We start from the raw sequence: 20,059 nt of genomic DNA, 5'->3' as shown, positions 1-20,059 counted from the left end.
AGCTTCCGTGCCATTTCCCATGCACACTCCCTGTTACCAGCTTTCCTGGCTCAAGGGCTTAGCAGGCTTGAGCCAAACCTTCACCAACATGCTCCACATTGCCTTCAAGCTTCTTGGGGACCACTGCAGGACTTGCAGAGAAGCAGGCATAAATGTTACCGCCTCCTCTGCTCCACTTGGGTTATGCAAGTAAAGCAGTTCACAGCAGAGGAAAGCACAGAACTCGTGTGAACAGCAGCCAGTTTCCACAGTTTTAGTGAAGAGTAGAAAGGAAAAGGCAGCAAAACACAGGACAGTGGGAAGGGATTTCATTATCACGATTGCCTTGTAACCGCCCTTCAAGTTGGCAGACAGGAAGACTCTGGGTGTAGTCAGAGGCAAAGAGTACATCCAACTGTGATCCCTGCTAGCTTTCTCCTGAAGGCTCGGGGAAAGGTCATCTCACACGCCATGTCTCTCTGGAGAAGTGACTAACCACAACAGCTGTCTGGTTACAGACAGCAGTAGCACACGCTGCGGCCCCAACACAAACCTTTGCCTTCCATGAAGACGACGAAGGTGGAGTTAAACTTGTTGGTGGAAAGCTTTTCCTCGAGGTCGAATGTCCTCTTCCCTTCAATTTCATCATCAGAGATGCCGTCATCCTCGTAACGCCGCCTCATCGTGCCACGCTGAGGAGAGACCAGACCAGAAAATATGAGCTATGGACCAGGAGCGACCAGCTTGCTTCCTCCCCCAGCTGTCCCAGAAACTCACATCAACCCCATGCAGCTCAGGCAGGAGCCTGGGGACCCTCGCCCTGCAGCAGGCAGTCTCTGGGAAGTGTACGCGCTTCTGCTCCCAGAGAGGAGACACCACGCCACTGTGTTGTCTTATTCCCAAGCTCTCTAGCTCAGCAAGCAGCGTTGGTATCAGTTTTCAGCAGACACATAGATCTATTCAGGCAGTGCGTGTCTGGGATCCCAAACACACCACTAAAACAGCAGATCTGCTCCTCCTATAATCAACAGACTTGCACATGTTGGGCCATGTGGCAGGCAGGTAATCCACTCCTAAATGCTAACACAGACAGGGGAAGAGGGGAGAGAGCTAGTCTAACTGTGGCAAAGGAAAAAGAACCACTCTCCCCCTTTTATATTTTTTTTAAGCAGGTATGCCAGTATTTTTCTTCACTGGAGGTAAAGGCATTTGTCAATTTAAATCTCTGCTAGAATGCCAAGTAATAAAGGAAGGGGCTCACGCTGCAGACAATTCTCGAGTTTGGCTATGCTTGTGCACAGCAGTTTGATTTATTCCCTCGTGAGAGGTGGAGCAGGTGGGGGGAGTAACCCTCTTCTTAGAGGGTCTGATAAGTATGCCTGTACTGGGATTCCTGACAGACGTCTTCCTCTACGATAGCTGGATCTGGAAGAAATTACTGTCCCCAGCTGTTAGCCACCCCTCCGGAGACTGACCGTGTTCTGGCAGAGCCATTCGTGGGAATGCTCCCTAATTCCCCTCAGACAGCAGTCAACCCGGTCTGAATTAGCCAAGCTGGCTTCCCCCAATTAGGGATGCTCCCGCGACAGAGCAATCCCATCAGTTGTTCTGCCAGCAGCCAGACGGGGATGGGGATGGAACGGGGCGGGAGGCGACAGCGCAGCTGCCCTCACGCCTGGCGGCTGCTGAGGCACAGCCACGCTGGGGGGGCCGTGTCCCCAGCAGCCCCCCAGCCCAGGGACCCCTCTGCAATGGGGACAGTCGTTGGCACCGGTGCCTGCTCCACGTGGAACGAGCGCATTCCAGAGCTCCTGCCATCCTTTGGAGCCTCCCAGAGGCAGACGGCTCCCCTTCCTGCCTGGGAGCAGCTGCCTCCGACCCCAGCACCCAATCACCCAGTGCAGGAATACAGAGATTTCTCCCCCTTCTTATAATAAATTCCACTTCACAATTTGTAGGACGCTGATCAATTCACAAGTTGCTTCCAGCCCATTAGGGCAGAGCAGCTTACCTCTCCCTGCTGTTAACACCTCGTTAACTTTCCTCAACTTTCCAAAAACCCCCACAGAAACCTGAACACAACAGGGGCACGAACAAGAGGCTGCTCCTGAATGGGGCACACATAGGGGCACTTCAGAAAGAGCCCTAAGTACTCCGAAACAAAGTTCTCCAAGGGCCTGTCCTTGCAAGGTCCTGGGTGAGGAGCAAGGTCCTACCTGTCCGGGGACCTTACTCCTCACCCAGGACTCACTCAACCAGGGAACAAGTGACCAGAACTGTAAAGGCTTTGTGTTCACAGCATGAACAGGACACAGCCACAACACAGAGGTGCAAGCACCTTGAGCCGGGTTCCCTTCACAACGGGGAAGTCGGGGCTGCAGAACATGGAAGGAGGGGGACTGTCTAGGGCTCAAGTTGTCACCAGCACAGCATCAGCTGCAAAGCCCCCTCCACACTCAGCCAGATTCAGCTTCGCTTGCTCCCGTGGGCAGGGAAGCGTCTGGATTCCTGATGTGCACAGTGTGCAGAACAGGATCCCAGTCACGGCTGAAGACCCAGAAGCACTGCCACAACACAAAAAGCTCCGTTGGTTATACAACACCTCTTGTGTACATGGCCTGGGCCACTGTGCTCTAAAGCCATTGTTGTCTGGAGAGGGTGGGGAAAAACAGCATTTGGGTGAGCAAAGCAGACAGGAAGGAGAAAAGCTTCTGCATTTCCAAGCACACGTTTTGGGAGACTGCACCTGCAGGGACTCTGGGCAAGTCTCTGCAGCTGAGTTCTCCCTGGAGCATGCAGCTTCCCTAGAGCAGGTACACAAACCATGGTCCCCTAGATCCCAAACTGCATCTCCATACTAGGCTAGATGCAGTCAGCATATGGGTATAGGGCTTGTAGGGACACCCTGAGACCCCTTCCTACACCAAGGTGCTTAAATCTTCACCTGCCACACAGGGAATTGCCACCTGGCTGAGTAACTGTTAAGAGACGCACACAGCCATGCCATGCTAACACTGGGCTCACCTTTACACCAGCTTTTATTTGTTTAAGAGCTGCACAAATCCTTCCTACAGCACAGCCTGATCCCTTTCTGGAGGAGTTGTCCCCCATCCCACATCTTGGCTGCGCTCCCCTGCCCGGCAGGCTGCTGCAGCCCTCCCAGCTTTCCTGCTGCTTCAGTCAGCCCCATCCAGGAGCTCCAGCACGTCCCAGCCCCAGGCTCGCTCACTAACACCACCGGGATCCTCCCAGCAGTAACTGTCAGTCCCACCAGGGACACACAACTTCCAGAAGTGAGACTGCCCCCTGAACAGAGGCTCTCCAGTGTCCCAGACAAAGCCCAGCCCCAATCACTTCACGTAGGGAGCACCACCAATATGAATCCTGCAGGCCGCTCCAGCGCAATCCCTTCTAATCTGACGCTGCCACCTGCAGCCTCCTCCTCCAAGGGATGCTGCGGGGATGCTCCTCACACAGCCCCATGGTGCTGCTCCCCACAACTTCCTTGGACACCCCCTTCCGCCAGCAGCCACCTCCAAAGGAAGCAGCAGCCTGCTGGGGATGCCCAGAAGTCTGCTCTCCCGCAGGTTTTCTGAGAGAAGCACAAGGTCGCATTTAAACAGAACAAGATGTCCTTTTGCAGAAATATTTACAGAGCAAAACCAACAGTATTTGAGTCACTTCCTGCCCTGCCTGCTGCCATCCCCTCCTCGAACTTCCAGCACCTCCATGTCCCAGTCCCCAGGACGTGCATCCTGCTGTGCCACAGCCCCTTCAGGCCAGAGCACCCCTCCCTGTCTCCCTCTCCCTTTGCCTGACATTTTTCCAGAGCAGCTTGCCTCCCACGAGGCTCCCGTATGCCTTTGGAGGAGATGCAGGAACCTGAAGAACGCTGGCAAGCTGCACTCCTGGACCTGCAGGTATTGTTACGCCACCTCGCTCCCCACGAGAGCGGTGCCCACTTGTGTGTCCTCACTGGGTGCCTCCTGGCCACGGTCTGTAGGTGTACTTTGCTGAAACGCAGCCAGACTGGTAATTAGCTAACGAGCTCTACTCCCCTCAGTTTGTAAATTCAACATCTCACACGCTTCTACAGCAAAAAGCTCTTCCCTGGAGTAGTCCAAACATTTGACATTCACACAAACTCATTCATGGGTGCTTTAATGTCAGGCGAATACATGTGGCAAGACAGCGCCCAGAACTGGCCGAGCTCCACCTGAGATGATTGCGAGCCACCCCAAAAGGCCAGGTAAGATCCGTTACAGCGGTGGGAGAAATCCTATTCCTGCGGGGAAGAGCCGGGGGCAAGCAGCCCGTCAGCAGCAGTGTTGGTCTCGGTGCAAGCCTGGAGGCCAGCTGACAGCAGGACGAGCTGGAAGGCAGTTAATTTTAGCAGCGCTGCGTGCCCTGCCCAGGCAGTCACCTTTGGCAGACAAGGAGAGCGCTTCAGTTTGCACTTGTAACAAACTGGATGCACACAAGGAGTAACTGGGGAATTCACACATCGCTGACCTGCAGGCTGTCAATGCCCACGTGAGCCACAGCGCCCTGGAGCACAGACAGACCCTGCCTCGATTCCACAAGCACTCAAGAAAGCTCATGAGGGACCATCAAATCTGCCACCACACCACCTTGCGGGACAGAAAACCCATCCTCTGAGCCACACAGGCTGTCCTAAAAGCTGCTCTTAGATGTAAAACCTTGTTACTTCTCAAGCAGCCCGAGCAAATCTCTCTCAGTTACCTACCACCCCTTCCAAGTCAACAAAACCCAAGGGAAAAGCCTGCTCTGTAGAGCCCTTTTCCTCCTAGGGTTTCCCCAGCACATACATTATGCAGCCAGGTGGGTAAGCATTAGCAGCTCTGCTACCCCTTTTGCTTTAAGTAGGTAACGGAGCAAAAATGGAACAAAATAGACTAAACTCCAAAGAGGCAGGCTTGACTATTACACACGCTTTACCCATTTCCTTCCAATCCACACTGGGTGCTGCTGCAGTCCCAACAGGACTTGGAGCTCAGGAAATTCAGAATACTGCTTGGCTCTCCTCTCATGGGAAGCACTTTGTACAGATGCTCTCAGAAACCAGGCACCAGCACCCAGCCAGACCCTGTGGCTCGCAGCAGGGCTATGCCAGCAGCCCGAGAACAGCACCTCCACACCTGGGGAGCAGCATCCCAGGCTACCCAGGGGCACGGGCACCCTCAGACTGCAGCAGGACAGTTCAGGCTCTTCCCTCGTTATTTTTACTATTTTAAACAGGTTGCTCTGCTCCTGCCTCTGCCATTTGCTCCTTTTCCTCTCCAATTTCCACAGCACTGCCCCGCTTCTCTCTCACCCCACAGGCTTTTACCACTGCCTCGTACGGAGGCCAGGCAAAGGAAAACACAACACCAAGCAGGCCCACTCCCTCGATATCTCGTTCACAGCAAGAACACATCTCACCAGTTGGGAACTGCTTCTCTAGATAACAGCCCTAGCAAGAAATGTCCCGATCCTTCCCCTGGTGCCTTCTACCACACGGCTCCTCCTCTCCCAAGCCCCTGAGGACCGGCTAGCACATGGCAGCACCGTGCTGCAGTCAGCTCTCAGCCCTGAGGACCAGCACGAACGAAAACCACAGCTGACGATCACACCCGGAGCTAAGCCTTTTCCTTGCCAAAAAAAGGTGTGAGGTGGCTTTACTAAAACTCTTGTTTGTGTAGTGTGATGGCTAAGAGACTGGGAAAGACAAAGTGTTTAACATACTTCAGGGAAAAGATTTTGCTCTGCTCGCTGCATATATGACCTGCTTTAACCAGCCACCACGAAACCTACCTGTGCCCCATGCCACAACTCGCTCACACGCACAAGCAGTCAGTGCTGTGAACCATTCCTCAGCTCTCCTGGCGCAAAGACCCGTGCCCTTCCTGGCACCCAACCCACTGGGAGTGCTGCAGAAAGCACTGCTCCCCCCACAGTGCTGCTCCCCAAGCAGCAGCCCACCCACCTCTCCTCACCGCGCCGCCACCCCGGGCAGATCCCGGCCCAACACCTCCTTCAGGCTGAGTTCCTGGGACCTCCGCGGGCTCCAGCTCACTCCGTTCACCATTAGTGCTGTTTCTACAGCAACAGTGATGCACAAACACAGCCCCACAGAAGCAGAGCGGTGAGAAAGGCACCTCCTCTGCCATCACTGACTTGTAGGCTGTGCTTTGTCCCCAGGATTTATCCGAACCGCTTCAAGGGGCAGCAGAAGGGCAACAAGCAACGCCAGCGTGCAGCCACGCTTCTTCTTCCCCTGGCTCCTGGGAGACAGGGGTGAACAGGGAGCATCAGCAGGCACAGCAAACTTTGAGTTTGTCCATGCTGTGTGAGCAGAGCTCTTCCAGAACCACTGACCCACAGCAGCTCTCGTTTTTGTGACGCCACCCTGGAGCCTACGGTTTCCCCATCAGATGGGCAGGGACGATGATGGGAGAACCCATGTGTTCTCCACGTGAAAAACAGCCCCGGCTGCCAGCAGGTGGGCCAGGACATGTGGTACAGAGCACTTCCCCACTGCCTGAGAAGCACCGCAGAGGTTGGAGAGAACCTGCGGGCACGTGAACGTGGACAGCACTAGCACAGGGAAAAGGAAAGAAGAACTGAAGCATCCGAGAGCACCCCCAGGCTGCCACCCTGTCCTAAGGCCTCCAGAAGAGGAACCAGTCCTGGACCAGCACAAGCACAGCTACAGCAGAGTTCAGTCCACACCTCAGCCAGGCCAAGGCACCCAAGAGGAGAGCTGTGATGCTGCTTTCAGGTTTTATTGGTAGGCTTTTTGGGGTACAAGCGCAGTTACGGGGATTTTCTTCACTCCACTTGAAGCAGTCAAATCTCACTTCCCAAATGTGTGCATGTGCCTACTCGCTGCTCCTTCCTGGCAGGGAGGGCTTTGTTCCCACAGCCCCCTCCCCACAACACCACACCTGAGACCCAAGCTCCCCGGGCCAACAGGAGACAAGTTCCAGTTCCCAGACTGGGAGTACTCCCCGCCCTTCTTGGCCCCCAGTGCTTTTGCCAGCCTTGGTATCTCGAATTAGTATCTCAGATATCCCATTACAGGCCCAGCCATCCTACCGGAGGCTTTCCTCTTCCACTTTGCCCTTTTGCTTTTCCCAGGGCAAGCAAACAAGACCCTCCTACACCCCCAGCTCCCTACCAGGGCTGTAAGGACCACTGCAAGGACCTGCTCTGCCACAGTGACTGCCCTTCTCCCCACCAGGATCACGCTGCGAGTGCTCCGTCTGCTGTCCCAGCAGCACAGTGACACACAGTGACTGCACGTTTTACGCACCCCGTGTATCTCTGCCCTCTCCCAGTCACCCCGAGAGGAGTGAGCCTGGCCAACCCTGGTAGAAAACCCGCTCCTGCTTATTAACAGGAGGCATCAGTGCCACTTTCACATTTTGTTTAGGAACTCACACGTAACTTCAAGTGCTCCCGTGCTGTCTGGTGCAGCTCAGTCAGTTCCATGGCTTCCAGGACACTCGCAAGGTACAGTAAGAGGTCAGCAGAGCTATTTACCTCCCTGCTGACACGGAACATCGTCCAGTTGGCCTCAGGGCCATATCATCCCAGGGACCAGTGGAATCTTGCATCTTTCAGGATCCAAATGCTCACTGAACTTCTAAAGCTTTCCAAGTTGCTGTTAGAGCAAGACTCCCCCTTCCCAGTCCCTACCGCTGCCCAGATCAAATCTGAACAGCGCCCCTAAATTATTTAGGGCTCAATTATTATACCTGGGTCATTTGGAAAGACTCATAGGCAGTGTTTTCAGTTTGAAGCAGAGGCGTGAGGGAGAGATTAATTACCCTGATAGCCCAGGTCCTGTCTAGACTAGGAAACTGAGGTGTGTCCAGCAGTGGAGCAGTGTTTGGCCAGCCAGGTTTCATACCAGGCTCTCTGGCAGACAAAACCCACATCCTAATAGGCAACAAGAAGGTGCATTGTGTGACAGGGTAAGTGTCACATGCAGCATAGGTCCAGGTTGGTGGAACCAACCCTGCAAGAGCTGGTAAGAGGCCAGCAGGACCGGCCTCTGTCAGACACACCAAGATCTGAGCACGACAGACAGACACAAGTGCAAGGGATCGTTACCTGGTAGGGAGCAGCACTGCAGGGGCACAGACGGGTCAGGCTGCACCCAACAGACAAGCATTACTCTTTGCATCCCACGTTTGGGACAGCCTGAGCCCCTCAAGATATGCAGAGAAGGCAAGATGCTGCATCCTCTGGTACCCCGACACAACTTGGAAGGCATGAGATGAGAGCCTCCATGCTGCAGGAACAGTTTTCCACGTGCCCCGAGCTCTATCTCTTGGCTGACGGCTCTGCGTGCTGCAAAGCTCACGTGAAGCCTTACCCAGGGGCAGCGTGGACACCGACATGTAAGGACAGGTCTGCTAACTGTTGTTTATGGGAGCGGCCCCAGGCTTCAGCTGGTAGGGACAGGCCTCCTCTCACATTTCACGCGGGGATCTGATCAGAGGGCAGGGCAGGCCAGTGCTAAAGCAAGCCAGGGGCTGCCCTGAGCGACTGGAGAGACAGCACTTTCCCCCCAGCTTTCCCCTGAGCCCCAGCTCCACAGGGCAGCGCTCCCATGGCCCGGCAGAGGGTGCGGCTCCACCCCAGGCTCTCTCCAGCAGCAGAGCCAGTTGAAGAGGTTCCTACCCCACCCCACCTCCCCAGTGCAGACCTCTCCAGTCTGGTTGGGTTTGCTGGAGGCATGGGACAGCTACCTAGCCCAGCACAGACAGGCAGAGATGCCTGCCTCTCCCTCCCCCCCTCAACTTCTCTTTAGGGCACAGTTGTGCATCCCCTGAGGTGGCATCCAGCTCCGGGGCATCAGCTCCAGAGGCAACTGCAGAGGGAGGCTGAAAACCAGCTCTGCCTGTCCTACCTGGGAACCACGCCCACGATAAAGACTGCTGACTCCACAGCATTAGAGACCACGGCTGGCAGGACCGGTCCCTCTCCCGCTAGGCTCCCCACTGCAGCCGCCCGTCCCGAGGTGACACAGCGCTGCTGCTGCCCTCTTCCCTCTCACCAAGTGTCATCGAAAGCTCACGGCACCGCTCCAGTGACATGCTGATCCCAACTCTTAACTTACAGGGTTTTGCTAGTCCTTTTTCGCAGTAACAGCCTGGCAGGATCAGCCCTGAGGCAGACAGGAGGAGAGATTTCTCCACACTTCCCATGCCCGGGAATACCAAGCACTCCTCTGAAGAAGTACAGGGGGATGCCAAGCCCGCAGTGTGCCGGGCAGTCCTTCAGCAGCTCCACAGATCCACGCAGGCAGAGCAGCTCCACGCGTGGCAAAGAACTCCCCCTTCAGCAGGGCACCAGGCCAGCACACCCTGCTCGAGCACCCCAGCCAGAGTTGCTCCCCCAGTCACTCCTGCCTCAAACAAACTCAGGCTCTAGGCACCAGCGTGCACCGAGCCTCCTCACAGCGAGCTGAGCAGCGTGCTGTGGCATAGGCTGGGCGAGACCACCCAGTGCCAGCCAGCAGAAGGCTTCCAAGTCTCCGAGAGGAGCCATCACATTGTTAACGCCAGGGCTGGACCGTCACTCCAGCCTCGGGACACAATAGAGCATTTCAGCTCCTCCATGAAGGGGCTACACAAACATGTGGCTGCAGCTTCCAGAGCCAGCACCTCGCCGTGGCTGTACAGCTTGAGCCAGGAGGCAAGCACAGGGCACTGCGAGCCACCTGATGCACCATTTGGCTACACAGCGATGTGTGAGCTAGCAGGAGGGTCTTGTAGGACTGTTACTACGCCCAGAGCAAAGGTAAATTTCTCTTCAAAAATCTGGATCTTTCACCAATGAACTCATTCAAAAAACATACACTGATCAGATTTTTGGTGAACCAGAGCAAGGCAGCAGTGTCACTTACTAAAAGCGAGGCAAAGTACTTGAGGCTGTCTGTGCATCCTGAATGACACTGATCTGGTCTCAAGACCAGGACGACACACCAAGAGATGCTCTAAGTGTAACTGCCCCAGCACACCAGACAGCAAGCTTAAAATATTCTGGTCAAGGTTGCTTGGCTGGTAAAGACTACTCTCACACATGGATTTTTTCTTTTAAATATGTTACCTTTTGTTTCACACCCACATTGATCACCAGTCACACAGGTGAGAAACAAAGCACAGATGTGTACTCTACTACCAACCACCTGTTTCCCTACCTAGAAGGGTTAAAATAGGCATATGAAAATCAGCTCCCAAGAACGATGTATACGTAAGAGTAGCATTTTCAAATAAGTCATAGCCATTACTTTTGTCTTCCTGGATAGTTCACCTATGATACTGTGCTCTGCAAGGGCCAGAAACAGCAGCTAAGAGAACAGCTCCCCACAGCTCAGACAAAGTCAAGAGCATACATCTAGGAAAAAAAAACTAAACATCTCTGAAAGATCCTTCAGCAAGGAAGCTTCACGGACACAGCAAGAGCACAGAGAGCAGGAGCTCCCAGGAAGAGCCAAGCGGGAGGCATGAACCAAGCCTCACCAAGCACACAGGGGTCACACCTCCTCCTCCAGGCTGCGGGCCAGCAGGGCCAGCACAGACACGAGGCCACAGAGGCCTGGGTGAGCCTTGTCCTCTGCTTGCTGCCCGTGTGCCTTCCCAAGCCCCTTAAGCACGCAGCTCATCAGCACGCAGCCGTTTATCCAGCTTAGCACATTCTACTGGAGTTAAGGCCGCGTACGCTCAAGACAGCAACTCTTCCTGCCAGTTTTTATTTGTGAGATTATGAGCATTTTTACACTGGTGAATTCCTGGCTGCTAGTCCCATTCAACTGCTGCATCCCTGTAGAGCTCTTTTGGGCTACTTCAGCTGGGTCGCTGCATAGCTAAGGCTGTGGCTTAACCAAAACCTGAAGCCTTGCTCCAAGAGAAGTTATCTTGCCGGCCTGACTGCTGGCTACAGAAGTGGTCACCTTCACCAGCCCAAGCTACATATCACACAGCTGTGGGAACAAACATGTCAGGACGAGGGAGGACTGCAGCTTTTGGCAGCGTTGCCAAATTGAAGCACCCACCAAAGCACTTGGGGAAAAACCAGCCAGCTTGAAGCATCCACAGATGTATTACTGTTGGCTTTTCTTAAAGCACTCTCTCAGAAAAAGAGAAAAGACTGAAAAACCCTTCAAATCAGAGTTACTTCAGCTCCCCAAAACAGGAAAAGGCTGACTACAAGAGTGTACATGACTGCCACCAAACTGTTTTGCGCTACAATCCTCTCTGCAAAATGTGACCGTGCAACAGATGCGGTGAAGCCCCAGAGAAGGAGCACACCTCCAGTAACCCAGCTCTGCAGACAAGCCACAGCCTATGCAATATCTTCCTTCTACAGGGGTGAGGCCTGGAATACCTATTCGTGCCCTCACCACAGGGTTTCCACTCCAGGGCCTCCTGCAAGGCATGTGCCAGCTATAGCTCCCCAGCACTTACGGCCAGGTACCCAGCACCAACAGAGGAGCAATGAGAACCACTCACATCTGAGGGCAAAGCTTAACACAGAGAGCCGTGCTGCCTCACAGCAAGTGATGTCAGAGCATTAAAGGATAAGGATTTAACTTCACAGGCAGCACCTCGAAGGTGAGGGTGCGCGTACTGCTGTGACTCAGAGACGAACCCTGTCACAACCTCAGTTATCACAGAGTTGATGCTTGCACTTCCCAGAGGGTTTACAACTGCCCCAAAATGTGATGCTGGGGACACAGCAACTCCCCTCCTTCCCTGAGATCTCTGAGAATAGCATCACAGGCTCCTGGAGCACCTGCTCCCACACCACTCAGTTATGACCCAACTCACAGACCAGTTGCCTCAGGCAGTCCCCCAAACAGCAGCACAAACATCAGACGAGCCAGAGCTCCTGACAAGGCCTAACCAGGACCCGAACTCTGGAACAGCCCCCCCAAAAGAAAACACCAGGAGACATATGCACAAGCAAATTTGAGCTTGAACCTGAAGCTGGTTTTCACTGATTTCACACAGTGCTCAAATCGAGTCCAACACAACATACCGGTAACACACATCATTGCACCTTCTCCAGTTGCTACAAACACACGGAGAAAATCTGCTGTGACAAAAGCTACAGACACACACTTTATATTTCTATCCAGCACCTTCCCAAAGCATCTTACGCAGTCCCAGCCCCCAACGCTCCTCTCTTCCAGAGCTCAGTCAATCAGTGCCTTCCGTTAAGGCAAGCGTTGCGATGCAGACAGGACCCACAAAGCCATCCAACGCACTACCGGTCGAGCAAATACCTCAGGACAAGCTGCAGCAATTCACTACAATGTGTTTTTTTGTTTTGTTGTTTAAACCTGTTGCCAGTTAAAACCTTTTCTTTCTTCATTTGAAGAAAGCCAAGAACAGGATTTGATCAGTAACAGCCGATACTGACCAATCTTTGGCTGTAGCGGATCCTTTCTTCTTCAGGCTCCATCTCCGACTCTTCTGAAGAGAGTGAGAAGGACACTCCAGGGCTGCTGTCGTCGTCCTCTTCCTCCTTTGAATTCAGAGGGAAACAGTGAAGCAGGTCTCAGGGACATGCAGCACCTACATCCCTCATTTCTTCACTCGTTTTGAGGTTGAATCCGAGCCCCATGCGTGGGTCTAGCTCAAGTGAACCCAGGGGATGAGCCCACCTCAACTTTAATGCTCCCATTCTAACTTTAGGCATGACCTAGGGTAAATGACTTTGCCAGCTGTTCTGTAACACATGAGCTGCAGGTCCCCAAGCAGGAGAAGGCCCCTGCTCCACCCAACCACCGGCACGAGCAGCAGCTCAGCAGCCTCGCACCGGGTACAGGAACCAGGCAAGCTGTGCGCCTGCTGTTAAACATTTGACGGCAGCAGGGGAGCAGCCTGGTTTCCCCAGAGCGCAAGACTACGCATGAGAGAACCGGCTCCTCCAAATGACACGGCTGCTGTCCTCTGGGTATCCTGCACCGCAGTGCTGGGGAGCAGCCGCACACACACAGAACATCTCCCTCGGACAGGGAGCCGTACGGGACCTCGCTGCAGCCCTTAGGAGCAGCTGTGGGTAGGGGACTAACTCCCATCTTGAGGAGACCCACACGCTCCCATCTCCCAACCCGCCACCTTGTGACACCATGCCGTACACGGGAAAGTTTCCCAAGGTGTCAGGTGGCATCTCAACTTTTTTTTTTTTTTTTTTTAAAGGAGCAGAATGAAAGCAGCACCTAGCTACACCGCAGCTCCTAACCCCACGCCTACGACTTCGGGGCAGGACTCTGCCATCCCGGGCGGTACCACGGGACCTGCTGCCGTAGCACGGGCAGCACCGCTGTCCCCCCCCGGAGCTTTCTCTGCCCCCAGCCCCCCCGGGGAAGGTTTGACAGCGCAGCACCGCTCTCCCCCCACCGCCAGCACCGGGACCGGCCCGAACGCTGTTTGTAAACACCCCCCGAGCCCCGCGCCCCCTCCCGGCCCTGCCCCGGCCCGGCGGGGCCCGGTGCCCGGCGGAACAAAGCGGCGCGGGGGCTGTCACCCCCCGGGGAGCTGTCACCGCCGCCCGGCCCCCCGCCAACTTCCCGGAGGGGCCCGGCCCGACCCCCCCCGGAGGGGCCCGGCCCTCCCGCTGCCCCCCGGCCGGCCCCCCGGGGGCGGCAGCCGGCTCCCCCCGCCCGGCCCCTCTCCTCTCCTCCTTTCTCCCCTCCCCTCCAGGGACTTGCGGAAACTTGGCGACCGGCGGCCGGCGCCCCCCCCCCCCCCCCCGCCCCGCCGCGAGTGGCTCACCAGGTCTCTCCTGCGCCTTTGTCCTCTTCTAGCGCCGGCCGGGCAGGAACACAACAGACGGCAGGGGACGAAGCCCCGGGTCAGGCGGCGACCGCGACCGGGCCCGGCCGCCCCGCCGGCCCCGCCGCCGCCCCCCCCCGCCCCCGCCGCCCCCAGCGGCCGCTGACAGCCCCGCCGCCCGCCCGCCCCCCGCCGCCCCCGGCCCCCGCGGGCCTCGCTGCCCGGCCCGGCGCCGCGTCCCCCCGCCGCCACCACAACCACCACAGCCGCCACCGCCGCCCCCCGGCGCCCCGCACCGCCACCCCGCGGCCCGCTGCCGGCCGGCCGCCACCCCGCCGCTCCCACCCCGCCGCCTCCTCCTCCACCGCCGCTGCCCGCCCCGCCGCCGCCGCCCCCCGGCCGGGACGCGCTTCCCCTCCTCACACAGGAGCCGCCGCCGCCATTTTGAACCCGTCAGAGCCTCACATACACACTGCCTCGGCCGCCGCACTGCGCCTGCGCCGCCCGCAGCCGCCCCGCGCCCCCCCCCGCCGCCTCCCCCGGCCAGCGCCGCGCGCATGCGCCGCCCCCCGCCCGGCCCGCCTCGGCCGTGCGCGGCCGCGCGCACGCAGCCCGCCCGCCCCGCCCCGCCGGAGCGGGGAGGGAGGGGGGGGAGGGAAGCGGGCGCGCATGCGCCGCACAGGGACGCGCGCGAGCGCCCTCCCGCGGGCAGGCCCGCCCGCCACGCCCCCGTGGGCCCCCGCCCCCTCCGGCCCGCCCCGCGCATGCGTGCGGGGACCCGAGTGGGGCGTGTGGGGGCGAGGGGCCGCGGGCGGGAGGGGGGCGTGGGGGTGAGGGGGCCGCGCATGGAGGTGTGCACACACACGGACACACCACATATGTACACACATGTACAGACATGTACACACACACACGTGTACTCACACACAGAATCACAGAATCACAGAATTTCTAGGTTGGAAGAGACCTCAAGATCATCGAGTCCAACCTCTGACCTAACACTAACAGTCCCCACTAAACCATATCCCTAAGCTCTACATCTAAACGTCTTTTGAAGACTTCCCGGGATGGTGACTCCACCACCTCCCTGGGCAGCCCGTTCCAGTGCCTAACAACCCTTTCGGTAAAGAAGTTCTTCCTAACATCTAACCTAAAACTCCCCTGGCGTAACTTTAGCCCATTCCCCCTCGTCCTGTCACCAGGCACATGGGAGAACAGGCCAACCCCCACCTCGCTACAGCCTCCTTTAATGTACTTATACAGAGCGATAAGGTCACCCCTGAGCCTCCTCTTCTCTAGGCTGAACAAGCCCAGCTCCTTCAGCCGCTCCTCGTAGGACTTGTTCTCCAGGCCCTTCGCCAGCTTCGTCGCCCTTCTCTGGACCTGCTCAAGCACCTCGATGTCCTTCTTGTAGCGAGGGGCCCAAAACTGAACACAGTACTCGAGGTGCGGCCTCACCAGAGCCGAGTACAGGGGGACGATCACCTCCCTAGCCCTGCTGGTCACACTGTTTCTGATACAAGCCAGGATGCCGTTGGCCTTCTTGGCCACCTGAGCACACTGCTGGCTCATATTCAGCCGACTGTCCACCATCACTCCCAGGTCCTTCTCTGCCTGGCAGCTCTCCAACACGTACACTCATGTACACCCACGTACATATGCATATGCACACGTACATACATGTACACACATACCAACATGCACACATGTACACATGCACACACACACATGTACACACACACAAACACATGCACTCACTACACACATGTACATACACACACGTACACACATGTACATTCACATCTATACATTCACACACCCATACACACAGATGTACACACACACGCACACACATACACTTGCACATACACACATACATATATACACACACACGTGTACAAATGCACACACATTCACATGCGCATGGACATGCACATGAACACACATGCACACACACATGCACACACATGCATGCACACACGTTCACACACAGTCACAGACATTCACATACACACATACACACATGTACACAAACACACACGGTGCCGTGGCTGTGCCTTTTGGAGCCCCAGCAGGTGCCCGAGGCTCTGCCTGTGGGTACCACACAGTGCTGGGATCTCCAAGCTTTAATGGCAGACCCGTGCCGTGGCCGCTCAGTGCCTGTCCCCCACCCGGCCGGCGGGTCTGGGGGCCGGGGAGTCCCCCGGGTCAGTTCTCAGCAGTGGGGCGGCTGCGGGCAGGCTCCTCTCCATGCACGGGGGGTCTCCGTGCCTGCCCCATGGTGCCCAGGCTGGGGGTGCGGGGTCTCAGGAGAGCGTGCAGCCCCTCCGGGTCCATCTCCTGCGTCGGGGACGTCGGATGGAGCGCAGCGCGGTGGCGCAGGTGGCAGCGAAGATGTCCCTGACGTTTTCCTGGTACCTGGCTGAGCACTCGAAGTAGGACACGGCGTGGACCTGCCGGGCCATGGCCTCCCCCTTCAGAGAGCAGTGACAGCAGCTGAGCCCCATCCTGTCGCCCCGTGCTGGGCTCATGTCCCCTGCCAGGGGGGGACACCCACCTGCTGCGAGGTGATGGGCTCCTGGCGGCCCTGCCGCAGCTCGCGCAGCACCTCGGGGTCCTGCCGCAGGTCGGTCTTGCAGCCCACCAGCAGGACGGGGACACCCTTGCAGAAGTGGTTCACCTCCGGGTACCACTGTGGGGAACGGGGGGTGGGACAGACGAGGGAATAGGTGGGCATCCCCCTTGGGGAGGCTGCATGGGGCGGGAGCAGCCCCCGGCGCTGCCTTACCTTGGTCAGGATGTTGTCGTAGCTGCTGCGGTTGGTGACATCGAAGCACATGAGGACGACATTGGCGTCCGAGTAGGACAGCGGGCGAAGCCTGTCATAGTCCTCCTGCCCTGCAGGCGCAGCAGCAGACCCTCAGCAGCCGGCTCCCCGATGGACCACGCCTGTCCCCACGCCGAGGGGACGTGGGGGATGGCAGGCAGCGGGGACACCCATGGGGGACCCTGTCCCCAGTGCCTCCGCGCACTGGGACACACCCGAGGCTGTCCCCTCCCATCCCTTCCCACCTGCCGTGTCCCAGAGGTGGATCTTCACAGGCTTTCCGTCAACCTGGAAGGAGGCCGTGTACTTCTCGAACACCGTGGGGACGTAGACCTGGCAGGGGACAGGGCGTGTGGGCAGCAGGTGGCTCGGAGAGGCCCCTGGGGTGGGGTGAGGGACTGGGGGGGGGGGTGGACAAGGCCCATGGGGAGGCAGTTGGGATACTCCTGGTCTCCCGCAGCAGCACCGAGCCTTGGGTGGGTGGCTGGGACCCAGTGGGACCCCCCTGGTGCCGACTAAAGCCACGTCCCAGGGCCCTGTCCCCAGCGAGGGGACCCATGGGGGGATATGGGCAGGGCGAGGGTCCCGGTGCCACCGGGGGCGTGGGGCAGGCAGGAGGAGCCTCACCTTGGGGAAGTCCCCTCTGGCAAAGACCATCAGCAGCGACGTCTTCCCGCAGCCTCCGTCCCCGACGATGACGGCCTTGATCTCAGCGGCCTTGGTCTCGGCGCCCGCGGCCTCGGGGGGCCCCGGGGGTGGGCTCTGCCCCCCAGGCGCCTGCTGCATGTGGGCACGGTGGGCCTGGCCGCGGGGACGCCTCTCCGGGCCCCAGCACCCTGTGAGGACCCTGCGCGTCCCACTCCCTCCCTGGCCTCCGCCGGTTTTATCGCCCCGAGCATCCACCGGAGGCAAAGTCCAGGGCGGAGGGAGGCACGGGATGACTCACGGCTCCTCCTGGCCCAGCAGGTGACTTGTGGAGCCCTGTCCCTCCCTGGGCCCGGCTGACGGTGTCACCTGTGGCCCTCGCCCTTCCCGTCTGCCCTCCTGCAGCTCCCCCCCTGCGTCCCCTGCAGCCTGGCCCCAGCTTGAGCCCATGGCTCCGACACTGAACACCCCCCCGAGGACATGACATGACGAGCATGGACCAGATCCTGTGGCCAGGCCTCGCTGGGAGGCTGAGGGGAAATGCAAACAGTAATGAACCATCTCAGAAGGATGCCAACATTAGGGAAGAGTAGGGGGGAGGAGAATGGAGCACAATAAAACAATTAGGAAGGTGGTAATTAGCAGTCTAATGAGATATCAGGTTGGATCCTAAAAGCACCAAGATTCTTTCACAGCAAGATGTAGCTGCTGCAATATTTCTCCTCTGGGATATCCTCTTGGGCAAAACATTTCCTTTCCTCCAAGACCAACAGAAATTTGATGAGGGAAGAGGCTGGGAGATGCAGCCACTATCGCCGAGAGAGGCAGAGCTCTCACCACCTGACCAGTGCTCCTGCAGCAACGCCCAAGGAGCAGCGCTGTTCGGAGGGGACGGAGGAGGCTCAGGTCTGCTCAGGTCCTCTGAGGACACAGAGACACGAAATCTCCTCGCCTGAGAGGACGGTGGCAAGGACGGCTCCAGCTGGACAGGACGCAGACCGCTGCCTGGAAAGGTAGGGATGGGGGCGAGCCTGGACCAGGGCGCTGCTGGCGCCTCCCGCGAGGCCCCTGCAGCCCCCTCGCCCCCCTTAACCCTCTTCCTGCAGCCCCTTGCCCTCTGCTCCACACTCTGCCCACCACTGGCAGGGCAGCCGCCTCCTCAGCCCTCTGTCCCCAGCATGTCCCCAGCCCGGCCATCTCCTGAGCCCTGCTCCTGGCCTCATCCCACTCACCCTCGGGGTCCTGCTCACCCCCTGCCCCCTGCTCTGACTGCAGCCAGGACCCCATCCCACCACCGCCTGGCCTCCTGCCATGGAGCCCAACCACACGGCCCCGTCTCCTCCGCCACCCACGCCGACGGTCGAGGGAGAAGAGGTGTGCGAGATAGACGTCCCCGACGTGGCCGTGGACGGCGCCTCGCTGCTCATCTGCCTCTGCGGGCTGGTGGGCAATGGGGCCGTCCTCTGGCTCCTTGGCTGCCGCATCCGCAGGAACCCCATCACCGTCTACGTGCTCAACCTGGCCGTCGCTGACTTCATCTTCCTCCTCCTCATGCTCACCTCCGCGATCCTCTACATCCTGGACAGCCTCTCCTGCCACACCTTCCATTTCTTCTCATACCTCACGCCGTTCTTCCTGCCCCTGCTGTTCACCCACAACATGGGCATGTACCTGCTGACAGCCATCAGCATCGAGAGGTGCGTGTCTGTCCTGTGCCCACTCTGGTACCGCTGCCACCGCCCCCAGCACCTGTCAGCTGTGGTGTGTGCCCTGCTCTGGGCCCTCTCCATTTCTGTAATTGCTATAGTAGCTGTCCCGTGCCTGACACACCAGCAAGACCAATGCCGTCTGTCCCTCATCTCCATGTATGCCCTCAACTTCCTTATTTTTGCCCCACCCATGGTCATTTCCAATGTGATCCTGTTCATTAAGGTCCAGTGCGGCTCCCAGCGGCGCCAGCCCAGGAGGCTCTATATCGTCATCTTCCTCACTGTCCTCTTCTTCCTCCTTTTAATGGTCCCCCTCAGCATCTGGAATTTCGTGCAGCATATCAATATCAGTATGGGGCACTCCCAGGTTGTTTTCCTGCTTGCCTGCATCAACAGCAGCATCAACCCCTTCATCTACTTCCTGGTGGGGAGCTGCCGGAGGCGCTGCTCCTTGGTGTCCCTCCAGGTGGCCTTCCGGAGGGTCTTTGAGGAGACAGGGGTCACTGTGATCTCCAGCTGAGAGGCCACTGTGGTTTCACTGTCTGCGCTGCGTCCCCCAGCTTCATGCTCAGCTGCCCACACCTCTTCATGGCCACCCCACGGGTCACCTTCCCATGGCTGCTTGTCAGGATGTGTTCGTGTCCTGTCGTTACCCCATCCCTATCCCTGTCCCATCCCCAACCTGTCCTCATCCTGTTCCCATCCTTTTCCTGTCCACATCACCATCCCAGCTCAGTTCCCATCCTTCTCCCTCCCTGTGCATCCCATGCCATTCCCTGTCCCAGTCTGGATCCCCATCCTGTCTCCATCCCCTTCCCTATCCTTTGCCATCCCATCCCATTCCCTGTCTGGTCTTTGTCCCCATCTCTATCCCATCCTAATCCCAACCCTGTCCCCACCCTGTCATGTCCTGTCTCATTCTCTCCCCATCCCCTTCCCTGTCCCCATACTAAACCCTGCCCTGTTCCCATCCGTGTCCCATCCCGATCCTCATCTCTGCTGCTGTTTGTTTCCATCCCCATCCCCATCCCCTTCCCAATACCATCCCCATCCCATCCTCTTCCATCCTGTCCCACGCCCCTTCCATCCCATCCCCATCCCCG

General features: G+C 57.9%; 3 protein-coding genes across 5 annotated transcripts in view; 1 reads left to right on the top strand and 2 right to left on the bottom strand.

The window, feature by feature from the left end:
• The window catches only part of KDM2A (lysine demethylase 2A), a 38,722-nt gene extending 24,399 nt beyond the window's left edge, over positions 1–14,323 (bottom strand). Inside the window, exons 1-4 of one of the 3 annotated variants that reach the window (XM_038180646.2) lie at positions 14,199–14,323; positions 13,776–13,803; positions 12,418–12,522; positions 533–671 (exon numbers count right to left, since the gene is read on the bottom strand). In XM_038180646.2, the coding sequence (XP_038036574.1) occupies positions 533–671; positions 12,418–12,522; positions 13,776–13,803; positions 14,199–14,218 (292 nt within the window). In that variant the 5' untranslated portion in view covers positions 14,219–14,323. The remainder of the gene's footprint in view (positions 1–532; positions 672–12,417; positions 12,523–13,775; positions 13,804–14,198) is intronic. The other 2 variants (XM_072038568.1, XM_072038567.1) reach the window with 2 other exon arrangements.
• Positions 14,324–15,827: 1,504 nt separating this feature from the next.
• RHOD (ras homolog family member D) lies at positions 15,828–17,954 on the bottom strand. Its single transcript, XM_027458600.3, has 5 exons — positions 17,230–17,954; positions 16,848–16,935; positions 16,564–16,673; positions 16,333–16,467; positions 15,828–16,249 (listed from the first exon to the last, which is right to left on the bottom strand). Exons 1-5 carry the CDS (start codon positions 17,386–17,388, stop codon positions 16,082–16,084), a joined length of 660 nt encoding a protein of 219 aa, XP_027314401.1. The 5' UTR covers positions 17,389–17,954; the 3' UTR covers positions 15,828–16,081.
• Positions 17,952–19,516, top strand: LOC101796197 (mas-related G-protein coupled receptor member H). The gene is made up of 2 exons (XM_021278020.4): positions 17,952–18,260; positions 18,523–19,516. Exon 2 carries the CDS (start codon positions 18,559–18,561, stop codon positions 19,474–19,476), a length of 918 nt encoding a protein of 305 aa, XP_021133695.2. The 5' UTR covers positions 17,952–18,260; positions 18,523–18,558; the 3' UTR covers positions 19,477–19,516.
• The last annotated feature ends 543 nt before the right edge of the window (positions 19,517–20,059 follow it).

The sequence above is a fragment of the Anas platyrhynchos genome, chromosome 5, assembly GCF_047663525.1.
Source record: "Anas platyrhynchos isolate ZD024472 breed Pekin duck chromosome 5, IASCAAS_PekinDuck_T2T, whole genome shotgun sequence".
NCBI lineage: Eukaryota > Metazoa > Chordata > Aves > Anseriformes > Anatidae > Anas > Anas platyrhynchos.
Note: the sequence above shows the minus strand (reverse complement) of the source record. Positions and strands in the feature narration are given on the sequence as shown.